Source organism: Acanthochromis polyacanthus, chromosome 11 (assembly GCF_021347895.1).
Source record: "Acanthochromis polyacanthus isolate Apoly-LR-REF ecotype Palm Island chromosome 11, KAUST_Apoly_ChrSc, whole genome shotgun sequence".
NCBI lineage: Eukaryota > Metazoa > Chordata > Actinopteri > Pomacentridae > Acanthochromis > Acanthochromis polyacanthus.
Window position 1 is genome coordinate 10,659,545 of NC_067123.1, and position 27,650 is coordinate 10,687,194.

The window sequence follows — 27,650 nt, forward strand, 5'->3', positions numbered from 1 at the left end:
TCCTTATTCATTTTGCTGAGAGTCTGTTGTCTTGTTGTGCTATTAAGAAATGTTGTTTTGACTCGATCTAACTATTCTATCTAGCTTTTCTTGGTTGTTTGCAACCTTAGCTGATGAATTGTTTGGTTTTTATTTGACATTTGTTTATATTTTAAAAGCACTTTGTGACTGGATTTTTTTAAAGGTGCTGTACAAATCAAGTTATGTTGTTATTATTAATAATTATCATGATAATATTACTTTACCTTACTATAATATATATTTAGGCTGAAGCTCTGCAGTGTTATTAATATGGAGATTAAACTGGCTAATGTAAATAATAAGACAAAGAGCTGACCAACAATTTTAACATAGACAAATATTGTGACTTTGAGATTTTTTTTTTTTACCACTATCTTCATCAACCAAAGGTGAGATTTTAAAACAGATGACTTAACTGATCTGTGTCAATACTGCAGTTTATAAACCTCCAAATAATATCCAGTTAAAATCTCTTCAGCATTTTTTGAAGTCCGAAAAATATACAAACTGTCCCCAGCTGCTCTGAACATCTCTGCATTTTTTGGTTTTGCATATGTTTAGTAAGCAACTTAAACAAAATTTAGAAAAATACCGAACATTGTTCAGTATTTTTTATATTTTAATTTAGGTGAACATTTAAATGACTTAATATGAGTGAATAAACTCCAGCATGTAACTGGCTTTGTGCCATATGAGTCACTTCACTGACTGTAGAAAAGACTGAACACATGCAGCACATGCAGATGAATAAGCAAATGTGATTAAAAACGTAAAAACACTGTTTTATTTTCTATGACACACTGAAAATGTAAATAAATACAGTAAAAACAAAAGATGCACAAGAAACAGATCCAGCTGGTTTGAGTGGAGATAAACTGTGAGAATTCATGCTAATAACAATATAAAACACAGCTTGCTCTCAGTTCATTTCGTGTTATTAAATCAGCCTTTAGAAGAACACTTTTGGAGACTTCTGATGTAAAAACTTATCGGTTTATACACGGCTTATACGTGATGAACAGAAAACAAACTGATCTAAACAATGTTTTCACAGTGCCCACTAAAACAAAATAGTTTGTCAAAATGATTGAGAAATTAAAAATTCTAGAATTAAAACAAAATAAATTAAACTTACTTTACTAGCTCACTTATAATTTATTATTTTCACATTCGTTCTTGGTCTAAAAGTTGTTAAATAAACAGTATTTTTGATGATAGCTGGAGATTCTATTACTACAAAGTTTAAAATACAACAATTATTAACGGTTATTCTTACTTGGGCAGATCTCTGTCCTCCTCCATGGTGAATGTGACAAATGGATGCTTCTCATTCAATAGAGAATGTACACGCCAGTATCAATTATCTTGGCTCATAAGTATGTCCTCATTAAACACACCCCAAGAGTCAGCTGAGGTGAGCAGGAATCAGGGCAAACTGGAAACTCATAACTGAAAACTGATAATGATACACAGAATTTCATCTGAATCCATGATTTTGAGACTATCATGCAGTTTTAAAATGCAAATACTCAGCTACAGTTGCTTATTTTGCATATAATAACCACCATGTGGACATGCTAACGAGGTCAAAAGAAACAAAATAGATTTTCAGAGGAGAGTGTCTTTAATTGATATATTTTGAGTAAAATCTTTGTTTCCTAAAAGATCGTAGTATTCATTACTCCCAAAATATTAAAATAAATCAAATAAAAATACTGTTTTCAATTAATTATGTCTTAGCTGGCTTTTTGGCTAAAAAGGTAAGCTTGCCTTGAGGTTGTCTAAAACTGACTATAAAAAAGAAATGTATTACTATTGATAATAATAATAATAATAATAATAGTAACAACTTTATTTGTATAGTATGTCTTTAAAACTCAGTTCACTAGTGAGTATAAATGTTAATTTCAAATTTCTTAATGTTCTTTATCAACAGTTTGTCCTTCAAGCTCCCGAAGTTTTTGACTTTTTGTAATGTTGACCTGGAACCACGCCATGTGTTGTATCAGATTAGTGAGTTGTGATTTTCTCTTTGCTTCAATTGAATAATAAAGGGGACATTATCCATTTCCATAATCAGTCATTCAAGTAGGTGTTGTTCGCTAAAATGATTAATCTAACTAAATTGAATTAAAAAAACAGTGTTACTGGTAGACAGCTAGACATTCTCCTCTGTGATTGTTTAGTTATTCAGTAAGGATTAGTTCTTATATGCAAAGAAGTGAAGATAGGTGAGCAAACAGCTGACTAACCAAAGATGAAAAAGGAGAGACGAGAGTGGTGAGAGGAAGGCAAAAGATGAAACATCAGTGTAGTTTTGTTCTGAGATGAACTGATAAAGCACTGACTACCACCACCATGCTTCACATAATGATGTTACTTAATTTGTGTCACTCCACCAGTTTCACACAGTAAGATAAGTTGACATCGGCAAAGTAGCACTGATCAATTTGTTGAAACAGCTGAAACTGTCTTCTGTCGCTGTGGAGGACCTTTCCAAAGTTAGAAAAATGACATTTTGAACGTATGTATTTTGCAGTTTGGGGCATGTTTGTTTGTTTTTAATGAAATTTAGCACACTCAAATGTATAATCCCCATTTTTGGTGCCTGATATTTACTGCATCCAAACATCATGGTAGCTTCACCTCTGGCTAAATTGTGTTGGTGCGCACAAAACTGAAACAAAAATTTACGTGACAGTTTCACAAATCCTCGTGAGATCGGGCTGCCTGTTCTTTGCTAGAGAACACATGGTACTTGCCTTGACTCACATTCTTTCTTTTGTTTTAAACTCAGACTTGACGCACATTGCAACACACCCAAATATGTGCCAAACTTAATTTCTATATGCACACCCAAGATACAATTTTAATAGCATCTCTTGCACTCCAGAGGAAATGATACTGCACTGAATGCAACCACGTCTCTCCTGCATCGGTGCAGCACCTCTGCAGTCAAGATCTGGTGCAAACACAGACTTTTGTCAAGATATTTCAGTTATTAAGTGGCATTAGAGTGTCCTTCTGTTTCGTCTGAGCCAGTATGTTGGCATCAGTCGCACCGCTCTTAGGTGGTTCACTTCTTATCTTATCTCAGAGTTTTTCAGTAACGATTAGTGGCCTGTCCTCCTCTGGTGTGTCTCTCTCTTGTGGAGTGCCACAAGGTTCAATTCTTGGCCCTGCTCTGTTCTCCCTTCATATGCTGCCAATTGGGTGAATTCTAGCAAACAATCTGTCTTTCCACTGCTAGGCGGACGACGTTCAGATTTATCTACCAGCGCAACCAACAGAAAGTGAGGCACTAAGTAGTGTAGCTAGCTGTATTCGGGACATTAAGGAGTGGCTGTCATCCAACTTTTTACTTTTAAATAAGGACAAAACTGAATAAGACACTATAACGCATGGCTGATTAACAATCAAACTTGTGAACATAGAGAAAATCAGGTACTTTAACTACAAGCACTTTATGACAGGCTTTGCCTAGAAAGCACTTTAATAAAATTAATAGCACTTTGGGGTAGCCAAAATTAATTTATCATCCTTGTCTTTGTTTTACTATATTGTTTTTATATGTCTGTAACCCTGTATGTTTTTATTTTATGTTTGGGACAATGGATGAAAATTAACCCTGTGCTGAATCCAACTTATTTACAGCAACTCTGTGTAAACTTGTGAGGTCGTTTGTTCATTAATATGCATTGTCCCATCAAAATGAATAAAGAAACAAAAAAGAAAAGCACTCAGAGAGCAGTACTTCGCTAAGGCTGCTTTTTCGTTGTATGATTTATGACGAATAAGTCCTGATAAGTCCGATTTGTAGTAGGATCGCAGTTATGTGATCATCAGCAAGCAGCTGACGAAGCATTCACTTGTTGTCGTGGTTATCATGCTGCTATCTCTCAGTGATACAGAAATCTTAAACAAATCTGTGGATCCTGACTATAAGCTGCATCACTGCCAAAATATAATCAGTTGGTTCATTGGACCATTTCTGACCTTCCCTGAAAATTCCATCAAAGTCCGTTATTCTGTTTTTGAGTAATGTTGCACACAGAAAGACAGATTAACAGACGAACATGCACTGTGTAACTGCCCAAATGACAGTCATTTTGGATTTTCTGGTTTCAAGTTCACTCCGGCTTCCTCCCAGAGTCCAAAAAATATCCATCCATCCATTCTCTACACACCACTTTATCCCCACTAGGGTCGCCACAGCCTATCTCAGCTGACTCGGGTGAAGGCAGGGGACACCCTGGACAGGTCGCCAGTCTGTCACAGGGCTACATATGCAGACAAACAATCGCACTCACATTCACACCTACGGGCAATTTAGAATAATCAGTTAACCTCAGCATATTTTTGGACTGTGGGAGGAAGCCGGAGTACCCGGAGAAAATGCAAACTCCATGCAGAAAGATCCTGGGTTCAGGCCGGGACTCGAACCAGGGATCTTCTAGCTGTAAGGTGAAAGTGCTAAGCACTACTCCACTGTGCAGCCCAGTCCAAAAAATATGCTGAGGTTAATATTTTTAGTACAATTAAGGGAGGATGTTTTAGTTCTTCTGTTAATATATCGCAGCACAAAAATGTGTTGCAAAGAATTCTCCGTCATCTGAGACCTCAATAACATCTGGAAAACATTTTTTGTATGTTGTATTAAGAACATCCTCCCTTTGTTTACACTGTCAAAATATGTTCTTCAATGTGTTGCTTCAACAGAAAGGCAGAATGTTCGACCTTGAATACATCACATTGTCGTCTAAGTTCTCGATAACATCTGGAAAACAGTTTTAAGTGGTTTCAAGAATGTTCTTTCTTTGTTGTTGTGGAACATTATGAAAATGTCTCATAGAAGAGCATTCTATAATGTGTTCCTTCAACAAAAAGGCAGAATGCTCCATCTAATATATCACTTTACAGGATCATTATAAAATATTCTGTATAAAAAAACGTTCTGTCATCTGATGTCTTAATAACGTCTGGAAAACATTTTTAAGTAGTTTTAAGAACATTCTTCCTTTGTCATCGTGAAAATGTCTCATAGAAGAACATTCTATAATGTGTTCCTTCAACAAAAAGGCAGAATGTTCCACCTTTAATGCATCACATTCTGTCATCTAGGATCTCAGTCATGTCTGGAAAACATTTTTTTAAATGATTTTAACAACGTTCTTCCTTTGTTGTTGTGGAATATTATGAAAATGTCTCATAGAAGAACGTACTATAATGTGTTTCCTCAACAACATCCCCAATAAATACTGTTTGACACAGTTCTCACTTAGGTTGTCTAATAACCAGATGCTTCACCTGAGTGTGTCCTGAAAGGGCTTGTTGCTTTTGTCAGTTGTTTGTCTTTTCATTGTTGCGGTTGTCAGGCAGTACTTAAGGGATTTAGAGAAGTAATTGATGAGGGTGTGTAATGCTGCTGAGGCGGCTCATTGTGGCATCTTAATAAAAGGGTTCACAGCTTAGCCCTAATTATTGTACATATTTCATCGAGGCATTCACTGTTGACATGCTGTTGGCAACACAGTTCATTCTTTGGTTTAATTGGTTTGTTTCAACAGCTTGTTTGTGCTTTAGGACCTCTTGTCACATGGCTGCTGCCAATGTGAACAGGAATTAAAGGAACAACTCCATTACTGAGAATAAAACAAAACGTTTCAATAAACCAATAAAAAATTTCATTGGTTTAAAAGCTACCAAGTTAGTTTGAAATGCTGTTACATGTGACTGTTTTATATGATTGGTATGATATAATGATACAATTCTGCAAAAAAAATGTATTGTAAGTTGTTTATTTTGTGTGCTTTGTATTTTCTTATATTGTCAGTGTTGCGTCGCATTTGTCCATTTAAAAGATGTTATAAACTTCCTGTTGTGTCAAAAATATTAACTTTATTGTCAATTTTATAGTTGAATTCTATAATAAATTATAGTGTCCCCTACAGATGCATGTTTTCATGTATTTTTCTGAAAATCATTTTAATTTCAGTAGAAAACATAACAGGGCTGCACAGTGTCTTGGTGTTTAGAGCTTTCACCTTGCAGCCAGAAGATCCATGGTTTGAGTCCCAGCCTTCCCAGGATATTTCTGTCTGGAGTTTGCATGTTCTCCCTGTGCATGCGTGGGTTTTCTCCCGGTTCTCTGTCTTCCTCCCACAGTCCATAAACATGCTGAGGTTAATTGATTACTCTAGATTGTTTGTCTCTATGTGTAGCAATGTCATAGACTGGTGACCTGTCCAGGGTGTCTCCTATTTTCACCTTCACCTTCACTTCAAGTCAGCTGGGATAGACTCCAGCCCCCCGCGACCCTAATGAGGATTAAGAGAATAAAAAATGGATGGATGGATAGAACATGTAGCTCTGCGGTATATTTCTATATGTGATTATGACAATTTCTTGTAAAATTTGCAAGTTTGTTTCGGTTGTTTCGTCAGATTGGTCTTATTGAACCAATTTAACGTATAAATATGACAACTATCACAATATCTATGCTCTTCTTGTTTGATTTCAAGCACTAATTTATTGATTTTAACCCTTAAATTCGTCTGTGACGTGTACCTTTTCAGCTCCAGATGATCTCTAAAGCTTTTATGATGACTTTTCTTTGACAGGTTAGTCAAGAGGGAAACAGGAAAGTAGGTTGAGAAATGGAGGGACGACCTGCAGCAAAAGGTCATGAGTCCCAATCAAATCCAGGCCGCTGTATCAGGGGTTATAGCTCCTGTTTATTGGGAACCTGCTCAACCTGTTGAGCTATCTGAGTCAGCTGTGACTTTCATTTGGCTGGGTTTCACCTGCACCAGTGACACACATTGGCTTTAGGGTGTTGGCATTTAATGACAGACTGAACATAATTGGGCCTCAGCCGTCATGATGATGGCATCTGGATACTCTGAACATTGTCACCTACATCGGAGCAGTTGAGTGAAGCGTGCACAATCAGAAACATGGATGAAGAACGGAGATTGCCAAAGTAAGTAGACAATTTATATACTGATAAATTTCATTATTTTATAGAGCTGTAAAATGCTAAGATTCGAGTACTGGTAATCAAGCAGTCTGATGATTGGTAAAGTTGAAAGGTAAACTTGAAAAACTTGATCTCAAAATTTAAAATGACATAAATTTCAACACAAAACTGAGTTGAAATGCTCTTGTTTTTTGATGTTTTGCCTATGTTTAATCAAAAGAAACCTTTTTTACTTTCATCCTTCAGTGTTTATTGGATGCTACTGACAACATCTAATCAGATAGAGCAGTGGGTGGAACATTTGTCAAGACCACCAAGTGACTGCAGATAGAAAAAGTCAGCTGCATTAGAGCAAAAAAAAGCACATTTTTTAATTTATTTGATTAGAAATTGCTTCAAAATACAAATGATACTGATAATCTGAGAAATGCAGAATATCATACACTGGTCCATTCCTGTTTGAACAATATGAATCCATACTCCCCCCCCCCCCCCCCCCCCCCCCCCGTCAAAAGTTTTAGGACGCATTCTCATTCAAATGAATGAGAAAGTGTCCTAATATTTTTGACAGGAGGTGTATATATCTGTCCTTTTACTACTTGACTTCTAGCGATGTTTTGTTGAGCTTTTTATATGATAGAAAATATTTCGGTAGTGAGTAAGTACATTAGGTCTACAGCGATTTATTCATTCACGGGACTTTAACCCAAAACCTAGGGTTTGGGTTTCATGTTGGACCGTTACTTTTAGACTAATATTTTGTCCTCATTTGCTGTTTGGTTAGGTTTTGGAAAATATCAGGGTATGTTGTTGAAATACAGCCTCTCACATGTTGGAAGCTCCTCCAGTTTTTAGGTTATGTGTTTTACTGCATTTAGTGTATGAATGATTGACTGAAAAGGATCAACAGGAAAGGAATTCATAAATGGCAACGATATTATGATTTTAAATGTATTTGTGATACTTTGCAATTCTTTTAAAACGTAATTGAAAAGGCTGTTTGGTTGTGCAGGAATTTAATTTCTGGGAATGTATTTTTGACTTAAAGCTTTACAGTCTTTGTAAAACACAAATCAAAGACCAAAGAGATTCAAGAAGTCATCAAGTTGTTAAAAAAATGAAAGGTATTGACAGCATTCATTCAGAGGCACTAAAAGCTAATGTGTATACCAGCCTGAATATGCTCGAGATCCTCTTTAGGAAGAGCTGGGAAGAATAACAAATCCCATCAGAAGGAAGGCTACCTCATTAAGCTGCCAAATGACAGGTCTTCTAATTATAGAAATGTAAAATCATTGAAATTGTCAGAAAAGCATCAAATTTGGTACGTAGAATACTACTGACAAAAAAAATAAATAAAAAATCGAGGCATAGCCATACAAAAGGATGGACATTTTTCAAGATGACAGGCTTTGCTGTCAAATTTGAAGATTTTTTTCAAATGTCTTTAAACTTGTTTACGCAGTGTTTTTGATATCAACATCATTTCATACATTTTTGACATCTTAAACTTTAATTGTGGTAACAAAGCATCTGCAAACATTCTAATTACAGCTAAATCTCATCAAATTAGAATTGCAATGGAATAGCAAATGGCTTTGAATAAAATGAAGTTTGAATTAAACAGGATTATTTCAAGCTGTGAATTAAACAGGTATTTAGAACTATCATTATTATTTACACCTTTGGCCGAAAGGTAGCTATTTATAAATTTTTGATGCTTTACTTGCTAAATTTGATATATTTTGACACTAAAACAAGTTAATCGCTCTACAGATCATGATGTGTGATTATATATGGGACTGCATATCAGCAACGGCAGCCATCTTGAAAAATGGCTGCCAACCCACATGGAAACAGAAAAAAATGGAAGACCAAAACAAACCAACTGCAAAAAAAACAAACAGTCAAACATATTCAAAAAGGCAAATTTAAAAACAAGACTTTAACCACAGTACTGTACGATAGCAAACCATGAGACGCAATAAAACACATTGAATACAAGATTAATCTGAATAAAGACAATAATGAGAACACAATTAGATATGAAGCAGGAGGTCAAGCCCAAATGCGACTGAGAACAGGGGCCTATTTCACGAAGCAGGTTTTACAAACTCTGAGTTTCTTCCACAACTCTGAGTTGATCTACTCTGAGATAGAAAACTCTGAGTTTTCGGTTTCACAACGGCTGATATGAGTTGGGTTAATCAACTCGGAGTAGTTTGACCCGGAGTTACGCGCGTGCACCGCAAGTCTGAAAAGACAGCATCAATGGAACCCCGATTCGACGAGTCACCATGGAAACGGGGAAGCGAAAGGCTGCGTTTTTCAACTGGAAGTTTTTAACGCGCTCATATGGCGAGTTTGAACACGTTTTTAGAAAGAAGTGCAACTCCGCTGCAGCTGCAAAAGAGAGAGAGACGGCGTAGAGAACACTGCTGCCCGGATCAATGCGTAAGTTTAAATGTAGTCCTTTGTAATCGTAATAATATTACAGGGAATAATTGTCTGAATGGCAGCCTAGTAAGTTATTTCATTTAGGGGAAATCCCGACGGGGCAGCAGCTTAAGATGAAATATAAAAACATTGTTCAAACAGGTCAGACCTCGGCATTATCTCATGGAGGTACTTCATGTTGATCATGTTTTACATTGTAAAGTAGCCTAAATATTAAGTGACTGTTTGACTGTGCAGTTGTTTTATCCACACATAGCCTAAATGTCTGCATCCATATCATGTCCTGTTAAATAATTAAGCCTATTTAAACTAACATAGACTTCTGCTCAGCTAACAGAAAGAAAGCAAATGCCTGTAAAACGGTGGTATAAAATGTCATAGATGCATATATATATATACCTTGTAATTGTAAGTAGGCAACACTCCAAAGATTTATCCAAATGGTAGTTTAAGTTTACTGAAACATGTCACTGATCTAGGATGAAGAGAATGAAACTGTGTCTGCTGCCTTTACAGAGGGGGATCCAGAAAGGCATACAGAGGTATGTTACTGATAGTTCTCTTCCCATTCACATTTTGGGTGGAATATAGAGTGTGACATTTAGCCTACACTGAAGTATTGCACATTCTCATCCTTTTTAACAGAGCATGGCTGGACAGCAGCAGGATGGTTGCTCAACTTCCACTGCACAGACTGACACAGTGAGATGGATGTTCAGGAAACACCAGAGGTTCATTCCATGGAATTCATGTGCAACTGTATAATTTAATGTCCTCTATGTATTCCCAGTTATCAGTAAAACAGATTTACAAACTGCATTTGCTGAGAAAAATCCAAAAAAACAGATTAGGAGGCCAGATCTGGAAATTGAAATACTGGAGCACAAGTTAGAGGTGGTGATGGTCACAGGTGAATTATGTTAACTACTGGAACATGAACTGAACTATCTCTTTATTTGTAGGAAATAAAGAAGACCAAATGAAATGTGTATCTTGTCTTTATTTGCTGTGGTGGTGATGATGGTGACTTAAACTCTAAAGTGATTATTGCATACAGTGTCTCTGACTGCTCTGCTGTCCTGGATAGCTGCAGGTGGATGGGCTCATCATCTGGGTCTTCAGTTTGTAGTGCAGGGTGTTGCTCTCCTCTAATAGTGGTAATATTATGAAGAACAACACATGCCACAGTAATATCACAGGCCCTCTCAGGGGTCACCCTGAGGAGACGTAGGCTCTGGAAACGGGCTTTCAGCAGGCCTATGGTCATCTCCACCCGGGCTCTGGTCCTGCAGTGAGTCCAGTTGAAGTTCTGTTGGGGGCCTAGTTCAGTGTCAGGGTATGAGGTCATCAGCCTGGGTTGGCATGGTAACCCCTGTCACCCAGCAGAAGGCCATCAAACTCTCCTGTAATGTATAGTGGATACATCAGAGCATATTAAAGGAGGGAGACAATAGAATTCTAATGTGAAAATCTTTAGGCTGCTGACCACGCTGCAGTCTGTTGCTCAGGTTAGACTCTCCATAAATCCTGGAGTCATGAACAGACCCAGACCACGTGGCCTCCACATTAGAAATTATGTATGCAGCATCACATATGATCTGGACAGTGCAGAGAATGACAGATGTTGAACTATGATGCAGTCTTTAACATTTAGAAACAGTAGTCAGTCTACCTGTAGCCAACCTTCACATTTATGCTGTGAATGGACTTCCTGTTCATGATGTGAGGGAGCTGTGATGGGGATGTGTGTGCATCTATGCAGCCAATCACACTGGGAAATCCTAAAAGAAATTAAAATGACTAATCCCAGTCAGAGGCTGCAGTACAATGTCATTAACAGAATATGATTTAAAATGAATTTAACAGATCTCTACATCATTCACCTGCAATCCCATGGATCCTCCTTGATGCTCTGACAGGTTTATGTCCAGGAAAACCACAATGACGAGTAAAAGTCGTTTCAGAGCCAGGAAAACTTTTCTGACTGTCCTCCATACAGTTGTCTTACTGTAGTGCTCTGCATCTCTGACATCATATAAAAACTTCCATTTGCAAAGAACCGCAGCGCAACACACAATATCTGCTGGATGTGAGAGCATGACTGCGGCTGGTAATGTAAATGTAAGGACAGATTAGGTTGTTTATGTAGATTATGGACTTAAAACGAATACGAAACGGTACCGCTCAAACCGATAATTGTGCGAGAACATTTATGCGCGGTCTGATAACAATCTACCAACGAATATTTAATTATCTGTGCAGTAATGCTGCTCCTTTATCCACTGGATCGTTAATAAAAGCTGTTCTACGCCAAAACTCGCTCGCTTACTGACTGAATGAATGAGGAAATGAAACAGCGTGTGTGGCTGAAAGAGGGCGGAGACGGAAAGAAACTCGAGGTTTTCTCAGATAAACCTGCTGGCGACCAGGTTCAACTCATAGAGTCTGTTACTGCGGTAACTGATCGAGAGTTTAAGTTACCCCTCTTTGTGAAACAGACTAGAGTTACCCCGCATTCCCTGGTTAGAATTACCTCGCTTCGTGAAATGGAAAACTCTGAGTTTCCCTCATTTCAGGGTTAACAAACTCAGAGTTTTCACTAAACCTGCTTCGTGAAATAGGCCCCAGCTGTGTCTTTAGCAACAGCTTAGAACTTTCTAAAATGTGAGCAGTTCATACATGAAAAGGTAAACTGTCCCAGACATTAGATGCAGCCACTACAATACTTGAATGCCTCTATTTTTGTGACTGGAGTATAATTTCTTCCCTATGTTCAGAGTTTGGCATTTTATTGTGTGTTTTCAGGAGGCCATGGGACACCTTTCGAGAGGTCCCCATTATTGAAGATGAACAAACGCCCTGGAAAATGATCAAACTGCTGAGGGTCATCACCCTCTGTGTCATCGCTCTGATTGTGTTTGGGTTGGCGCTCTGCAGCAAGGTCTGCTATGTTCATAGATAATACACTTTTAAAATATTGTAAATTAGCTGTTGTTCCAGGTGGTATCTCTCTCTGTTTAATACTGGCAGTTGTGTGTTGGCAAGCAGAGAGCAATGTCAAGGTTTAGCCAAAAAAGTGCATCATGACAAAATATTCTGTGAGGCATAATGATTTCTGTCCCATATATGCTGTCAAGTAATCAGTTATTGCTGCACATAGGAAGTAAATTATTCAAATGTACAGCACACCTGACAGCAGATGTAACTAAAGATCATCCTTAGGTTTTTGAAAATACTGATCAGCTAATATCGGCTTGAACAATCCTTTTATATATATATACGTTGTTTTCAACTTTCAAAAAAACTGTTTGTTGGACTAATAACAAATTTAGTATTGGTGTTGCATGGGGCCATTAACTTACATTTAATTTAACATCAGCACTTAATTTACAATTTATTAATGATCATAAGCTTTAATGTGTTCTCTTTTGCAAAGCACTAACCTAATATCTGTCTCATCTCGACTGTGTTCTTCACTCCAGACATCTTTCCTCCTCTTGATCACTTTGGCCAATGAAGGCACCAAGATCCTCCTGGATGAGCAGAAACCCGTCGCCCTGTTGTGCATCAGCTGCGTTATTATTGCCCCCAGCGTCCTTCTCTTAATGAAGAGCATCTGGAAGGCATGTTACAAAACCTCAAAGCTGCCTGACAGAAAAACTATGGCTTTGGTGAGAAACCAGATAATATTTCTCTTTGAAGGAAATGACTGCTCTTTTTCCTTTCCTTATACAAATACACAAAAGAACTGTGAAATATGAAATTCTTTTTCAGGTTCTGTTCTTTGAGTTTCTGGTGTCAGTGGGTGCAGCCATTCTCATCATCGTAGCAATGCCTCACTTGGACATTGTGACCAACGTGACCATACTGAACAGTGTAGCCATCTTCTCTGCGCTCCTTCAGATGGTTGCTCAGTGCACTTCCAAGGAAAGGAACCGCTTCCTGTTGTCTTCCATCACTGCCTTCATCCTCATTCTGCTTGGTTCTGTTCTGTTCCTCGTTCTGTACATCATCAAGGATCCGACTGATACCCAGATGGCCATTTGGGTGGGTCTGGCTGTTGGTGGGGCCTTCTTGGTGTCTTTGAACTGGTGGGAGAACTACTTCAGAGTCATCAGTGAGAACACAAACTCCACCTTCCTCAAAAACTTGTGCAGAGACGTAAGAAGGTGCCGGAACATGCTGCACATCCTCTCCAGCCTGATCAGGATTGTGGTGACTGCCTGTGTGCTCGGAGCCTACATCCCTCTGGCCAACATGGACTGGGACATCGTGACCTCCATCCCGAATCGTGAGACCAGGATCATAGCCATCATCATTGGAGTCCAGCTGATCTCTTCAGCTCTTTGTCACTGGTTTTCACTGGTAGCCTGCAAGATGCACGCCCTGAGACGGTGCTTTGTCCTGCCTTTGTATCTGGCCTCTCTGGCTGTGATGGCCCTATTCGTCATCCCCGTCATTGTTTACTATCAGGACTACAGAATAAGCCTGAATGGAACTGCAAGCACCAACTTTACAAGCTACTGTAGTTTAGTTGTGGATGCAAGAAACCAAAGTGTGAACAGCAGCGTGTTTCCAGATCTGGTTTTGGATGTTACACACACTCTGTGCTTCCTGGATATGTCCACGATCTTTGACATCGGCATGCTGACAGGTAAGAAACTAGAGCTAAAAAATAACACCAAACGTTATGAGATAACTCAGGCATGAATTTACAATAAATTTAAGGGTGGAATTTTCCTTTAACACATTTATTTTTCCTCCCTTAGGTTTAGCGGTGTCCTGGTGGCTCGGTCTTGTATTGGCCACCGTCCACTTGTGGTACCTCAGTCTGTTTCGCATCCCGAGGGCCCAGGACCTGTTCATCGGGAGATTTTATGAAGGAGGATTTATAGAACAATCGCTGCTGCTGAATGTCCGATTCGACATTCAGAAAATTGTCAAACTCTCGAAACAGTAAGTTCTTGGGAGGAGATCAGGGGAGCCCTACAAACTAAAGCCTGCAGATACTGTTCTTAAGTTTAAGCTTTGAAAAATAAACTCTGAGTTTGGGTTTGCTTAGGGGTGTTGGCTCTGCTTAGCTGTGGGCCAGAGTTAAGACTACTGGATTAAAAAAATCCCCCAAATGTGTTGAAAGTACCATTTAGCTGTGCTAAAAGGCTTTCTAGAATATCTAATTATTATCTTTAAATTTTCATTGCACATGTCCATTATTCAGAGCACACACAGGTTTGACATGCAAAGCCACAAATTCAGCCTTGGCCTCGAAACAAACAAGCTCCACGTTCCCTAATTAATGTTTAATCAACAGGCTCAAAAGCCTTAAAACCCTTAAACCAAGTGTTCCTTTGTGCAACTATGTGGCATGAAACAACTGATGTAATTAAATCAACAATGTCTGAAAACTTGTGCCAATCAGTTAACATTCAACAGGTTGGAACATGTCTACACGCTGTGCCAAACAGAAAACAACAAAGAAAAGTTCTTGACTTTCTGCTGTGTATGAGCTCAGATTAGCGTTAGATTATGCCTGAGTGTTTGTGCACTTGTGAATTTTTTTTAAGTAAAAACTATTTTTAACAAACAAAAATCTTGTCATTTCTAGATTTACACCTCTAGAGCCAGTCAAAGTGTTCCTTTGTGCAACTATGTGGCACGAAACCTACGACGAGATGATGAAGATGATCATTTCAGTATTCCGGTAGGTTTCAGAGGAGTTGGCTTTTTGAATGAGGAACTTTTTCAGGGTTTAGCTATGAGCACTTATTGCAAGTATTTTGGTTGTTCTCACTTTGACGAACGTGCAGGAAGGTCGTTTTTCTGAAAACAGGAAATAGATGGAATTAGAAGAAGCAGCTGGTTTGTTGGTCAATGAGTTTGGCTTCATTGCTGATCTCATGGTTTTGATTGCTGTGATGAAGGAGAAGCAGAAGTATAAATGAAGGTTTGTCTTCAACATCCTCACGGTGTCCTTTATGTGGTTTGTGTGGCTCCTCAGATTGGACAAGTACAGGCCTAAGACAGACGAAGCAACAAGAGATGTGACATTTGAAGGCCACATCTACTTTGACGATGCCTTCAGAGATGTTCCCGGGAGTCAAGGACGGCACGTCAACGAGTACGCAGAGATGCTTGTGGACATTATCAGAGAGGTTTACAGGTAAAACATGTTACTTTACAGAAACATGACTGAATTGTCCAGGTTTCAGTTCTTTTTCCCCACATTATCACCTCACATGGAGCTGAAGCGTCTTTCGCCCTGTTGTCAGCATCTTTGTGAATGCTGACAAAGACCTCTTCAACGAGGAGCAGCAGATTCCTGATCAGAAAGTGGTGAGGACGCCCTACGGAGGCCGAGTGGTCGTCAGGATGCCTCACGGAAACAGCCTGGTGGTACATTTTAAAGATAAACAACTGATCCGCCACAAGAAGAGATGGTCTCAGGTGATAAGATGATGCACTATGGGGTCATTACAACAACAGTTTGTAGCCTAAAATGTTACATTGTAGCACACTGTATGAAGTAATAGCCAGATAAAATGACTTCAAATGTTCTTCTTACCACCCACATCCTACGTAAACCTATAAAATTGAAGAAAAGTTGCCTTTTTACAATACTTGGTCAAAACTCTTGCAGTTTAGTACTTTGTAAACACAGTATTTGTTTACATTTCTGTGTGGTTGCTAACTATTGTTTGTTATGTCCAGGTCATGTATTTGTACTACCTGCTAGGCTGGAAAGTTTCAACCAAGTATTTTCAAACGTGGGAGAAAGGAGGGGAAGAGCCTGAGCTGAAGAGACAGTTTGAGGTAAAAGTGAACAAACCTACAGACTGTATAGACTTTGTGTCTTTTATATTTTAGTTAAATGTGTAACAACATAAAACATGGGTCTGCCTCCAGAAAGAGAAGCACAACACCTACCTCCTGGCTCTAGATGGAGACACTGACTTCCAGCCGGCTGCTGTGATGCTGCTCATTGACCGGCTGAAACTGTATCCTCAAGTCGGGGCAGCATGTGGCCGCATTCACCCGACTGGCTCAGGTGGGTTAAATTCAGCAGAAGAATTATGATCAGACTTAATATAAGCACTGAGCAACAACACCAGACCAATCAGCGACCATCTAGATGACATCTGGACTAAACTTTTCAGAATAGTTGCAAATACAAAATAAAAATCAAATATTCCAGCAGATGGGGCACCCAAAAAATACAACAATATAATTAATTAAAATGCATTTTTCTCTTAAATATTGTATGAAATCACATGTATTTATTTGGCTTTATAATACTTAATGAGTTACGAAATTAAATTCATAGATAGATAGATAGATAGATAGATAGATAGATAGATAGATAGATAGTTTTTCTTGTTATTCTCAGTAACTGCATCTAGTTTTATGAATATATTTGCAGGATTAATCTTGATTTTAACAGCTTATCAACTGAATAAAAAGTAAATATATTTGGGGTAGCTGTGGCTCAGGTGGTAGAGCGGGTCATCCAATGATCGCAGGGTCAGCGGTTCGATTCCTGCTCTTGCCTTGTCATGTGTTGTTGTGTCCTTGGGCAAGACACTTTACCCACCTTGCCTCAAGTGCTGCTCTCACACTGGTGTATGGATGCGTGTGAATGTTTGTGGTGGTCGGAGGGGCCATAGGTGCGGATTGGCAGCCACGCTTCTGCAAAAAATCCTCAAACTCATACGACCACACAGGTCGTATGTAACGTGCCCCTGAATACAACCCACGAGACCGTATTTAGGTTAGCGCCCCTATGGGAGACAGGAAGGCATTACGGGAATTAAGTCGCAAAACAGCTTTTCCCTCACTTTCGCAAGACGGGTTTAGGGTTAGTGTTAGGTTAAAGTTTGTTCATGGTGACGTTTCAGCTGAGACACCGCAGTGTCGATATTTACTCAACCGCTAGAGGTCGCTTAACGTCAAAACGTAACACTTGGTCATAATAAGGGCGTGTACAGTCGACCTATGTGGTCGTTTTTTCAATGAGGACAGTCTCGGCTTCCGTCAGTCTGCCCCAGGGCAGCTGTCGCTACAAATGTCGCTTACGACCACCAGAGTGAGAATGTGTGAGTGAATGAATAATGAATCCACTGTGAAGCGCTTTGAGTGGCCAAAAATGCGCTATATAAATCTAATCCATTATTATTATTATTATTATTACATTGTACTATACATTTACATTTACAATATATTTGTGAATGTATTTTTACATCATTTTTTAAAAAATGTATTTACTTTAAACAAATTGAAATTTTTATGTTTATTCACAGTTAAAGGTTTCTAATGTTGTCATACATTAGATACATATATTCAAAGTACTTTAGTAATTCTATTGATATTTTTGTGAATTTCAAAAATACCTGAAAATTCTGTCAGCTTAAAAGAAAACTTTCATCAAATTACTGATTTATTTATTTTAATCAATGCCTATTTCTCTCCTCAGACTTACTGATGAACTGATTTTATAGAATCGCTGTCTTGAGAATCCAGTCAGCACCTTTCAAGTGTCACCGGCAGATTGTTGTGTTTGTAGTAACCTTGAGTTGTTTCCTGGTCAGGTCCAATGGTTTGGTACCAGAAATTTGAATACGCTGTTGGTCACTGGCTGCACAAAACAGCAGAACACGTGCTTGGTTGCGTTCTCTGCAGCCCCGGATGCTTCAGTCTGTTCAGAGCTTCAGCGCTGATGGACGACAACGTGATGAAAAGATACACCATCAAGGCCTCGAAGGCTCGACACTACATCCAGTATGATCAAGGTGACCGAAGAATCAATTAGAATATTGGACAAAGGCTTTTAGTTTGACTTGTATATCACATCTACACTGTAAAAAATGAATGTTTTTAACAGTTATTTTATAGATTTATAGATTGTTTTTTTTAATTTATAGATATTAACTAACAAAATCCCAGGGAAAAAAACGTTTACATTTTAGCTGTAAGAAAAAACAGGCAAAAACTATACAAATTTTCACATTAAAAATCTGTATGTTTACAAATTTAAATTAATTCTTGTATAGGGTTTGACTGTAGAATTACACTGTTTTTACTGTATTTAAATCAGCACATAAAATTGCTATTTTACAGATATTTGCCATTATTTGAAAGATAAATTATGTGGATTACAAATTTTAAAATATTGTTTATTTTTTTAGATGTCATTTTACAGTTTTTCCCTGTTTGGCTGGAATACAGATAATATCTTGTAAAACCACAGAGGCAAAAAAATATCTTAAGTTTATATTACAAAGTTTAAAAAACCCAAAAAACGACAAGCTTAAACTGTATATGATGTCCACATTAAATACATCTATTTTTGCAAATAGTAATTAGTTCTTTCACATTTCGCAACCATAAAATAATAATATAATGGCATATTAATATTAGATATTACTATATTCAAATCTGCTAAATAACCTTTTTTGCTTGTTTTTTGTTTTACATATATTATTAGTTTTTAAAAATTTTATTATATTATCATTTTTCCAGTTTCTTAATATTATAGTGGTTTTTATGTATTTTTATGGCACCATTGCTGCCAAGTTTTCATTGTGTGTGTTTATTATTTTGTTTATTCTTTTTTTGGTGTTGTTTTGTATTTTTACAATATAGAACCCACTGTGAATTTTGTTAGCTACTGAAACAGAGCTAAACTTATAAATAAAAGTTTTGATATGGGGGTTAAGGTCGATTTACTATATCTAATGTGAATAAGATGTTGATTATAGGTTGAAAATAAATGCAAACTTTATGTGTTTAAGTGGACTGAAGGCTGAACTGTCACCAAGTACATCTTCACTGCAAAATGGCTTGACATTGTCAAATGTTGGCAAAGCACCTGCGTCTGTAGCTCAAACCAAGCAATGTGAAATTTTATAACAAATAAAGATTTATTTTTTAAAGTCAGCAATTGTGAGAAATTTAAAAAGCTGGATTGATGGTTCCACAAGCAGACTGATGGTCCCTCATTCCATCAAATTATTTAAATTTTCTGCTTTATTTGTTATTGTGTGTCCTTCATGTTGTATTCGCTGCTGCAGGTGAGGACCGCTGGCTGTGCACTCTGCTGCTGAAGCAGGGATGGAGGGTGGAGTACAACGCAGCGTCGGACGCCTACACCAACGCACCAGAGGAGTTCAAAGAGTTCTACAACCAGGTCTTTACAACCGTCGTGCCAAATCATCTGTTATTGTGCTGTCGTTGCGCTGCTGCTCTTGATTTTTATTTAGCATTTATTTAACCAGGTTAAACTTGGCCAAGAGGGCAGCAACATAGTCACATTAAAAACAATAAACAGCAGATAAAATGAACATTAAAACTTGCTCACATTTAACACTTGCATACAGAAAGGTAGGCTGTAATGATTTCACCAGAATTTTAAACTCATTCAGTCTAACAAGGGCTTGAAGTTCAAGTTCAGATTTTAATTTTTTCCAAGCATTACGTGCAGAAAACCTAAAAGCTTTCTTGTCAAGTTCAGATCGTACTTTGTGCACAACAAATTGCAGAGTATCCATAGAACAGAGATTGTGATTTCCCTGTTACCTTGTTTAAAGACAAGATAAATAGGAAGGAACAATACCCCAAATGGTTCTGTAAATAAACACAAACCAACGACTGAGTCGTCAGGCACTTAAAGATGTCCAGTTATCTTTAGAATAGAGTACACAATGGTGAGTAAGGGGGCCACATTTGATCATGTATCTCAGTACCCCATGGTACACACTATCAAGCATGCTAAGACAGCTAGCAGAAGCCTTCATATACAACACAATGTAAAGTTGTTGTCTTTCCCACTCTACTATATGAACAACGTCCAGTTTATTATGCTGGTTGACGGCAAAGTCTAGCTGCAGAAATACATAACATTCTGACAGCATGGAAACCTTGCGTAATATTTGAACTTTTACTTGCCATCCTCAGCGTCGTCGATGGGGACCATCCACTATGGCCAACATCGTAGACTTGTTGGGCGACAGCAACCTGATCACCAACAGGAACCCGTCCATGTCCAGACCCTACATGCTCTACCAGCTCTTCAACCTGGCCTCCTCCATACTTTCACCCTCCACTGTTGTCCTCATGATTGCAGGTCAGCCGTAGTATTGCATTAATTAATAGAAAAGTTCTGCAGTATTGTCAATTCCAGCCGTTTTCAGTACAAAAAATCGCTAATATTCTATTATTAAATAAAAAAAATTACGAAAAATACGGGGAATATTGGACGCGCATCGGGAGGTGCATTTCCTTGAAAACGACCGATTCGGGGATTTTATACCGACTTCAGGACATGTTTTGGACAAAATAGTTTACTGGCTTGTGTCATCTGATGTAAAAGGTTGGATTATGGCCGTTTTTTGTGGAATCTTTTTTTTGTGTGTAATAATAAACCCGGAAATGTGAGTCGCGCTGTGTGCTTTGAAGCCGTGTATAGAGAACGGATGGATGAATATTTGTTTTTGTCGGACAAATGTGCTTTTCTCACCCGCTGTGGTAATCGCATCTGAAAGTGGTTTATACCGGCGGATTCATGAGAATCTAAGCTTTCCATCGGTGTATAGTGTTTGTATAATCGCGTTTGCACCCGTCGGACATTCTTGAAATTCCTATGCAAATTAGTAGGTGTACCGCCGGCGGTACACTGAAGCTTAAAGGGTTAAAAAGCATATCAAGATATTTCAAAGCTTTTATCCAAATCAGTCGACTTTAAATACTGTCCAAGTCTTTTCATAGTATCTGTCAAGTCCCAGTCTGATACCATTTTCCCTGATAACAAACACACAGGTACATTAAAGTTGTTCAAATGAATCCAGTGAACATGCTTGACAACTGAATAGCATTTCTGCATCCAAGTCGTTCCTTAATCAGCTGTAGGAGATGGTAGTGTCTACGTGTCTACAGATACGGACCCGTATTTTTGGTTAAATTATACAATGTTCGCTGTCAAAGTCATTCATATAAACTGCCTGTAATGTGCAGCAAATAGTAGTTAACTGGCGCCAGCTCTTCAGTGACCTTAACGGGTCCGTACCTCTAGTACAGATGCTACGGGTACGGGTCCGTACCTCTAGCATCAACCAATATTAATCATGTCGTGAAGCTTTTATTCCATAAACCAGAACTCAACCGTTCATGTTGCATGACTTTAAGGTTTGAGCCTTTTGCCTTTTATCAACAGGAAGACTAGCGGCCATTCAAAGGGCAGCTAATGGGGATCCTAATTAAACAATTAAATAATTAAACAAGAGGAGGCGTCACTCAGGCTGCATGCAGCACTGTGTTTGTATTGTGGATGTTTAGCTAGCAATGGCCACCATGACAAAGACTTTTATGATGTTTAATGGACTCCAATCAGAACTGCTGTGTTTGAAATGAACTAGTGTTCCAAGATCTTACTGGCATATGTAACAAAGCAATTTCAGCTCATGACAAATGTCCATTGTGCTCATTTTGTGTTAGCAATCTACTGATTTTTTTGTGTGAATGTGTGTGTGTGTAAATTTCCATTCTTAGCATCTTACCACAACATTTACAATACCTCTATGACAGCACATATAAAAAAAAGTGTCGAGCTTTGGTTTATGCTGATACCGATTAATTAAACTTCTGATCGGCTTGATTGTGATTTCTGAGATCAGATCGGAACATCTCCAATTCTAAATCATATCTGAATTTGTATTTTTGCTTGACCATTTATGACTCGAGATAATGAATATCTGTGGCTTTGGTAACTGAGGTCAAGGCAACTTCACTCTGACTTTGTTTAAAGCTGTTGTTTTGTTTCCTTGTCAGGTTGTCTGACTGTGCTGCTCGACATTCACCCCAACGCTGCCCTGGTTCTGGCTGTGATTCCTCCTGTCATCATCCTCGGCATCAGTTTCACGATCAAGTCAGACACTCAGATTATCATTGCAGCGGTCATGAGCACCCTGTACGCCTTCATCATGATGATAGCAGCGATTACTGTAATTGGTACGTCCAAGACAAAACTGACAGTGCAGATGTCCTGCTAACACTAAATGGCTTCTGCTTTTTGAATCTTATTTTCTGTTTATCCTCCATCAGGCAGCATGATCAAGGACCAAACCATCCTGACTCCCAGCAGCATCTTCATCATTGCTCTAGCCTGCTTTTACTTCACTGCTGCACTGTTGCATCCACAAGAGGCCAGCGTGGCGATCTACGGCTTCCTTTACATCATCTGTATCCCCAGCGCCTACCTCCTGCTGGCAATTTACTCCATGGTCAACATGAACAACGTGTCCTGGGGCACCAGAGAGACGGCGCCACCTCCTGGAGCCTCCAAACCAGCCACCGATCCCCCCCAGACTGCCCTCCAGAAAGGTAGATACCCTGCTTGGATTCACAATTTAGAACCCACGATATCAAAGGTTTTACATACATTTTACATGTTTAGTCATACCGGTGTTTGTGGCAACACTTTTACAACTTCTATACATTTGTTGTACACATTTATGCACATGAATTTTGACTGAAAATGTCAAAAGTTGCATTAGCTGTTCAAAAAAGAACCTATTTAACTTGTCTCAGAAAAATAGTGATTCTTCAAAAGGCTTTCTGGTTCTTCAAAAGTATTTTAATTAGGAGATTTTTTTATGCATTTTATGTGGTTCTTTTAGTTATTCATTAAGGTATTTGGTTGGATGGCAGGGAATAGCATGGAATTAGAGCCTCAGCCAACAATTATTTATGTTTTCGTTTAATTATTTGGTCTACGAAACATCAGAAAATAGCGAGAAATGTCCATCAGTGTTTCCAACATCCCAAGCTGGAAGTTTATAATCAACAATCCAGAAACCAAAATATTAAATGTGTTCTAATGGAAGGAATCCAAAAATGCTTCCCACAATTGAGTTTCTTGTGGAAAAAACAGAACAAGGAGGTACAATAGTCACCTTTTGCTAGTCTGGGAATACCCAGACTGCCTGTGCACTCATTGTCATTTCGTTTACTAGGCAGTCTGGCGACCTGGGGTTGAATTTGTCCCTGAGTCAGGGATCCAATCACAGGACGGGGAGGGACAGTTAGACGATGACGCACACTAAGCGACTACGCGCAATGCATGATGGGTTGTTTGAGAAGAAGCGTTACCTTTGTTGTCGTGTTTCCGAAGGAACAAGCTAGTGGACTCGGTGGGTTTGGGCAGGTCTTTTTCAAAGTCCTCGGTGTCTTGGACGGGGTGGGTTCACGTTGTCTTTTCGATACGCTGCTTAACCGGACGTTCTCTTCCCATTGCCTGAATAAAGGAAAGTCTTTTTCAAGCCGACCGAGTGTGGAGGTGCAGCGCTGGCAGCATCTGTTTGACTGCTCCGGCTCCGGGGTGACTATCAGGTCCATCATCGCTAACCTATCTGATATGGTCGGCGTTGTTTTTGACACAAACATATCTGTGGAGTGTGCATAAACACGGGGTCCACTTTCCCTCATGTTTACTTTACATAAACGGCAAGAATCGTCCGGCGACATGGCGAAAGAAGCAAACACATGAGCAAACACAGCAATGATTCTTTTTCGTGGTGCTGCCGTCGCTCTGCATTTACGTCAGCGGCTAGCAGTGACACGATTGGCTGTGAGCTTCAACTGCCCCAGACTGACTGACATATGCAGCGCCCAATCAACGGCTGTGGAAAATTTTAAACTGCTCCACCCCTACAAGAAAATGAATAGCAGGTACCCAGCCTGTATCTCACTTGAGATTCAGGCTGGTGGTAGCCAGCCTAACCTTTTGCTGCTTAAATGCAAAATTATTCATAGTTCAATGAGGGGACGTCTTTAAAGAACCTTTTACTAAATTGTTATTTGATGGACTGAAAATGACTTTTCAATGGCATCTGTGTGAAGAACCATTTTTTGGTTCCACTTAGCAATTCTGTGTGTTGTTTGGACTTTGCTGTTGGAACCATTAGAACCATTAAAAGCAATAATCACAAAGCCTTCACGGTCTATCTGCAGCTGTGACAGGACCCTTTTCTTCATTAAAACTGCTGCTTGTTCTGTTGTTGGAATTCCGCTGAAAACGATTCTGTCCTTTTTCAGCCAAAAGCAAAATCACAAAGTTCTTCTCACGGGCCAAATGCTGTCGAAAGCCCTGCCAGAGAGGAAGCACTGAGGAGCTGCTCGAGAACCAGGAAGACAAACCAGAGCCAGAACCAGAACCAGAAGCTCAGCCTCAGAACTCAATCGTGGAGGACGTGAGGAACCCTGAGGAGGGGCAGAGGTGAGAACCCAAACACTGAAGGTTTGATGACTGCTGATTAGAACTAGTCTTCTGATGTTTTTTTAAAAAGTCTTGATTTTGTCTGTATTTGTTTGGACATTTAAAAATAGAGGGAAAAACCAACAGACACACTGTAAAAAAAAAATTCCATTAAAAACTAGGAAAAATTGGCAGCAAGGGTCCCAGACAATACCGATTTGAAAAAAATGTAACATTGTAACATTCAAGCCATATTATTTATGCATATATTTTACTTAAAGCATCTGTAAAATAATATTATTTACATTTTTCTAGGAGATTTAAATTCAGTTAAAAAAAAAAAGGTTCAAATTACAATCAGTAAAAATAAGGGAAAAATTATTAACCATTTTTTAATCCTTATGATGCCTATTTGTTCTTTCAAATAACAGTAAATCTCTGTAAAACAAATTTTATCCTTTGGTGATTTAAATATTTTATAAATAAATGTAATGGTTGAATTACTATTTATAAAAACACAAATTTGTAATATGGATATTTATTACATTTTTAGTCTGTTTTTTGCAGTTTATGTGCAAATTAATACTTTTTCTATTACTTGAAATTTGCTGTAAAATAATACAATAATACAATAATTTAAAAAATGACCGCAAAATATAATTTTTACAGTGTGTGCGTAGTAGAAAAAGCAATGCCAGTGTTCTCAATAAAAAATTGTTGATCAAGTTGAATCACAGAGAAAGTAAACATAAACAAAAAAGCTCAGTCTGATCCAGAATATACCTAAGATCATATTCAGCATCATGCTTTATTCCTAACAGTTATTTCTCACTTTGTTTCAGGGAGGAGGAGCCTATTTTTGACTGTCCTAACCAATGTAAGTACCAATACGAGGCAGAAACACTTCTGTAAATTTGCTGCAAAACTTCCATAAACTCTAAGACGTCCTTTTTCTGTTTCGTCCAGGCTGGATCTCACAGCTGAAGAGTTTATCTGATGACATGCACCTGCAGGAGGACACGCTCGAACAGGTGTGTCAATTATTATTCACCATGATTCTTCTGACCAAAATTTAAATTTTTTCTTTTTGCTCTTGTTGAATTTTTCTTCACTGCAATATAAAATCCTGCACCTCTATGGCAACAGCACAATTGTTAAAAGAAGTAGAGAGAGTTTTTAAAAATGGCACAGACAGCTTTAATGCTATAAACCAGAAAAAGAAAAAAGGTGTATTTTTTAAACTACTTATTTTACAAAAGATAATTTAAAAAATTGAATCGACATGTACAGAATTTCTTCAAGTGTCCAGAAAATGGGAGCTCTAGATGCTGTAGATATTTTACTGCTTGAATTTTTGTCTGTTTCTGGACCCTCTCATGTTTGCTGTGAATAAACACTGCCTGCAGTTCAGCCGAATAGTCCCTGAATCTTAGTCACATGACTCTCAGCTACAGCTGAGTCACAAAGGTGTGCAGAATTTTTCCGACAACACGCCTTTCAAACCCATCGCTGAGACTGGCATCTCCAGCAGTGGGACGTTCTTTGATTTGATTGTATCTACAGGCAACGAATACAATCAAAGTGTTAATTTGGATATTGTTTACATATCAAGGCAACGGTGCCACAGTGTTTGGTGACCAAATTCATTTTGTTCAAGACAAAACAACACGTTGGCTGTGGAAACTTTAGCTACAGACCTACATCTCCTTAAAACACAAAATGGGATTCTGGTGCATCCCAGCTGGTCAGGCTACGGCAAAAAGAGAACTTTTTCCTTTTTCACGATGTACATTTCTCTGCAGCATGAGGAGGAGTTCTTCAGAGAGCTCATAGCTAAATATCTGGAGCCTCTGCCTGAGAACAAGAAGAAACAGAAGAAAATGACTAAGAGACTGAAGGAGATGAGGAACAAGGTAGCCATGGAACCTCACAGTAATCCTCTAATGATTAAGAATATCAATTAATACATTTATTCTGCCATTTTGCAGATTTCCTTTGTCTACTTCATTTGCAACGCCTTCTGGCTGATAACGACCTTCGCGCTCCAGCTGCTGGACAACTACGTCTCCATTCAGGTGCCGAAACTCGACAGCAACCTGCAGTTCACTGGAGAATATATCTACATCGACCCGGTGGGATTCATGTTCATTCTGGCCTTCGCCTTGCTGGTTATTATCCAGTTCTTTGCCATGTTGTACCACAGGTAAGACGACAGGGTTTCGTCCAGCAACATTTGAAGTGCATAGTGTTTAAAGTTAACCTCATTGTGCTGTGTGTTTTCAGAGTTTGCACGCTGATTCATTATGTGGCCTTTCTGGACACAGAGACCGTTTCTTATAAACAAAGACAGCAAGTCCAACAGGTACGTATACCTAAAAGGGTTTAGTACGACCACGACTAACATGATTTCTGCTTTACTCTATAAAAGCATTTTTTGCACTTCATACAGTCAAGTAAGCAAAGAAAAACCTCCAAAACTGACAGCTGCTCTGCAATGCTTGTCTTTCTAAAGCAATATTTATTCAAATTACAGTACAGATTTATAAATGTTCTCAGAGCTGCATAATGATAAAATAGAAACAAATTGCTGCAAATAAAAATCTAATGATAACTGTACTGACTGCTGTCTTTAATAGAAATGTCTGGTGACACGTTTTATATGTGTCATTAGATCGGTATTGTTAAGCTTGAATTGTTATTGATACAGTAATATGCTAATTAGCATGTAGCTGACATGACCATACTGTCATTTGAAATCTACTTTGTTTGTTTGTGCATCGTACCCTCCTGGCTATTGGCGTCATCGGTGTAGGGTTCTTCCTCAAGGTGTGGTAGTTTAATAATGATCATCTGAATTCCACGCAGATCGCAGATGAGGAACTCGACGACAGTGACGACTTCCTGTTTCCAAACCTGCCAAGACGAAGCTACGAGCAAGGAACGCTGGTGTGA

The 27,650-nt window shown here is 38.6% G+C and overlaps 1 protein-coding gene across 1 annotated transcript; it reads left to right on the forward strand.

Moving 5' to 3' along the window:
* The first annotated feature begins 13,288 nt into the window (after nucleotides 1–13,288).
* On the forward strand, nucleotides 13,289–27,650 carry LOC110963765 (chitin synthase chs-2-like). The gene is made up of 17 exons (XM_051955547.1): nucleotides 13,289–13,851; nucleotides 15,456–15,617; nucleotides 15,727–15,901; nucleotides 16,166–16,303; nucleotides 16,361–16,502; nucleotides 18,040–18,240; nucleotides 19,522–19,637; nucleotides 20,405–20,573; nucleotides 22,274–22,453; nucleotides 22,547–22,825; nucleotides 24,539–24,719; nucleotides 25,541–25,575; nucleotides 25,665–25,729; nucleotides 26,501–26,611; nucleotides 26,687–26,901; nucleotides 26,982–27,060; nucleotides 27,564–27,650. Exons 1-17 carry the CDS (start codon nucleotides 13,289–13,291, stop codon nucleotides 27,648–27,650), a joined length of 2,898 nt encoding a protein of 965 aa, XP_051811507.1.

What these genes read in the sequence shown, in the direction of transcription:
- LOC110963765 (XM_051955547.1), top strand. Translation starts at nt 13,289, where the DNA reads ATGCCTCACTTGGACATTGTGACCAACGTGACCATACTGAACAGTGTA. An exon ending in ACAAGAAGAGATGGTCTCAG is followed by an intron (nt 15,902 to 16,165) that starts GTGATAAGATGA and finishes TGTTATGTCCAG; the next exon opens with GTCATGTATTTGTACTACCT. An exon ending in CCAGACTGCCCTCCAGAAAG is followed by an intron (nt 22,826 to 24,538) that starts GTAGATACCCTG and finishes GTCCTTTTTCAG; the next exon opens with CCAAAAGCAAAATCACAAAG.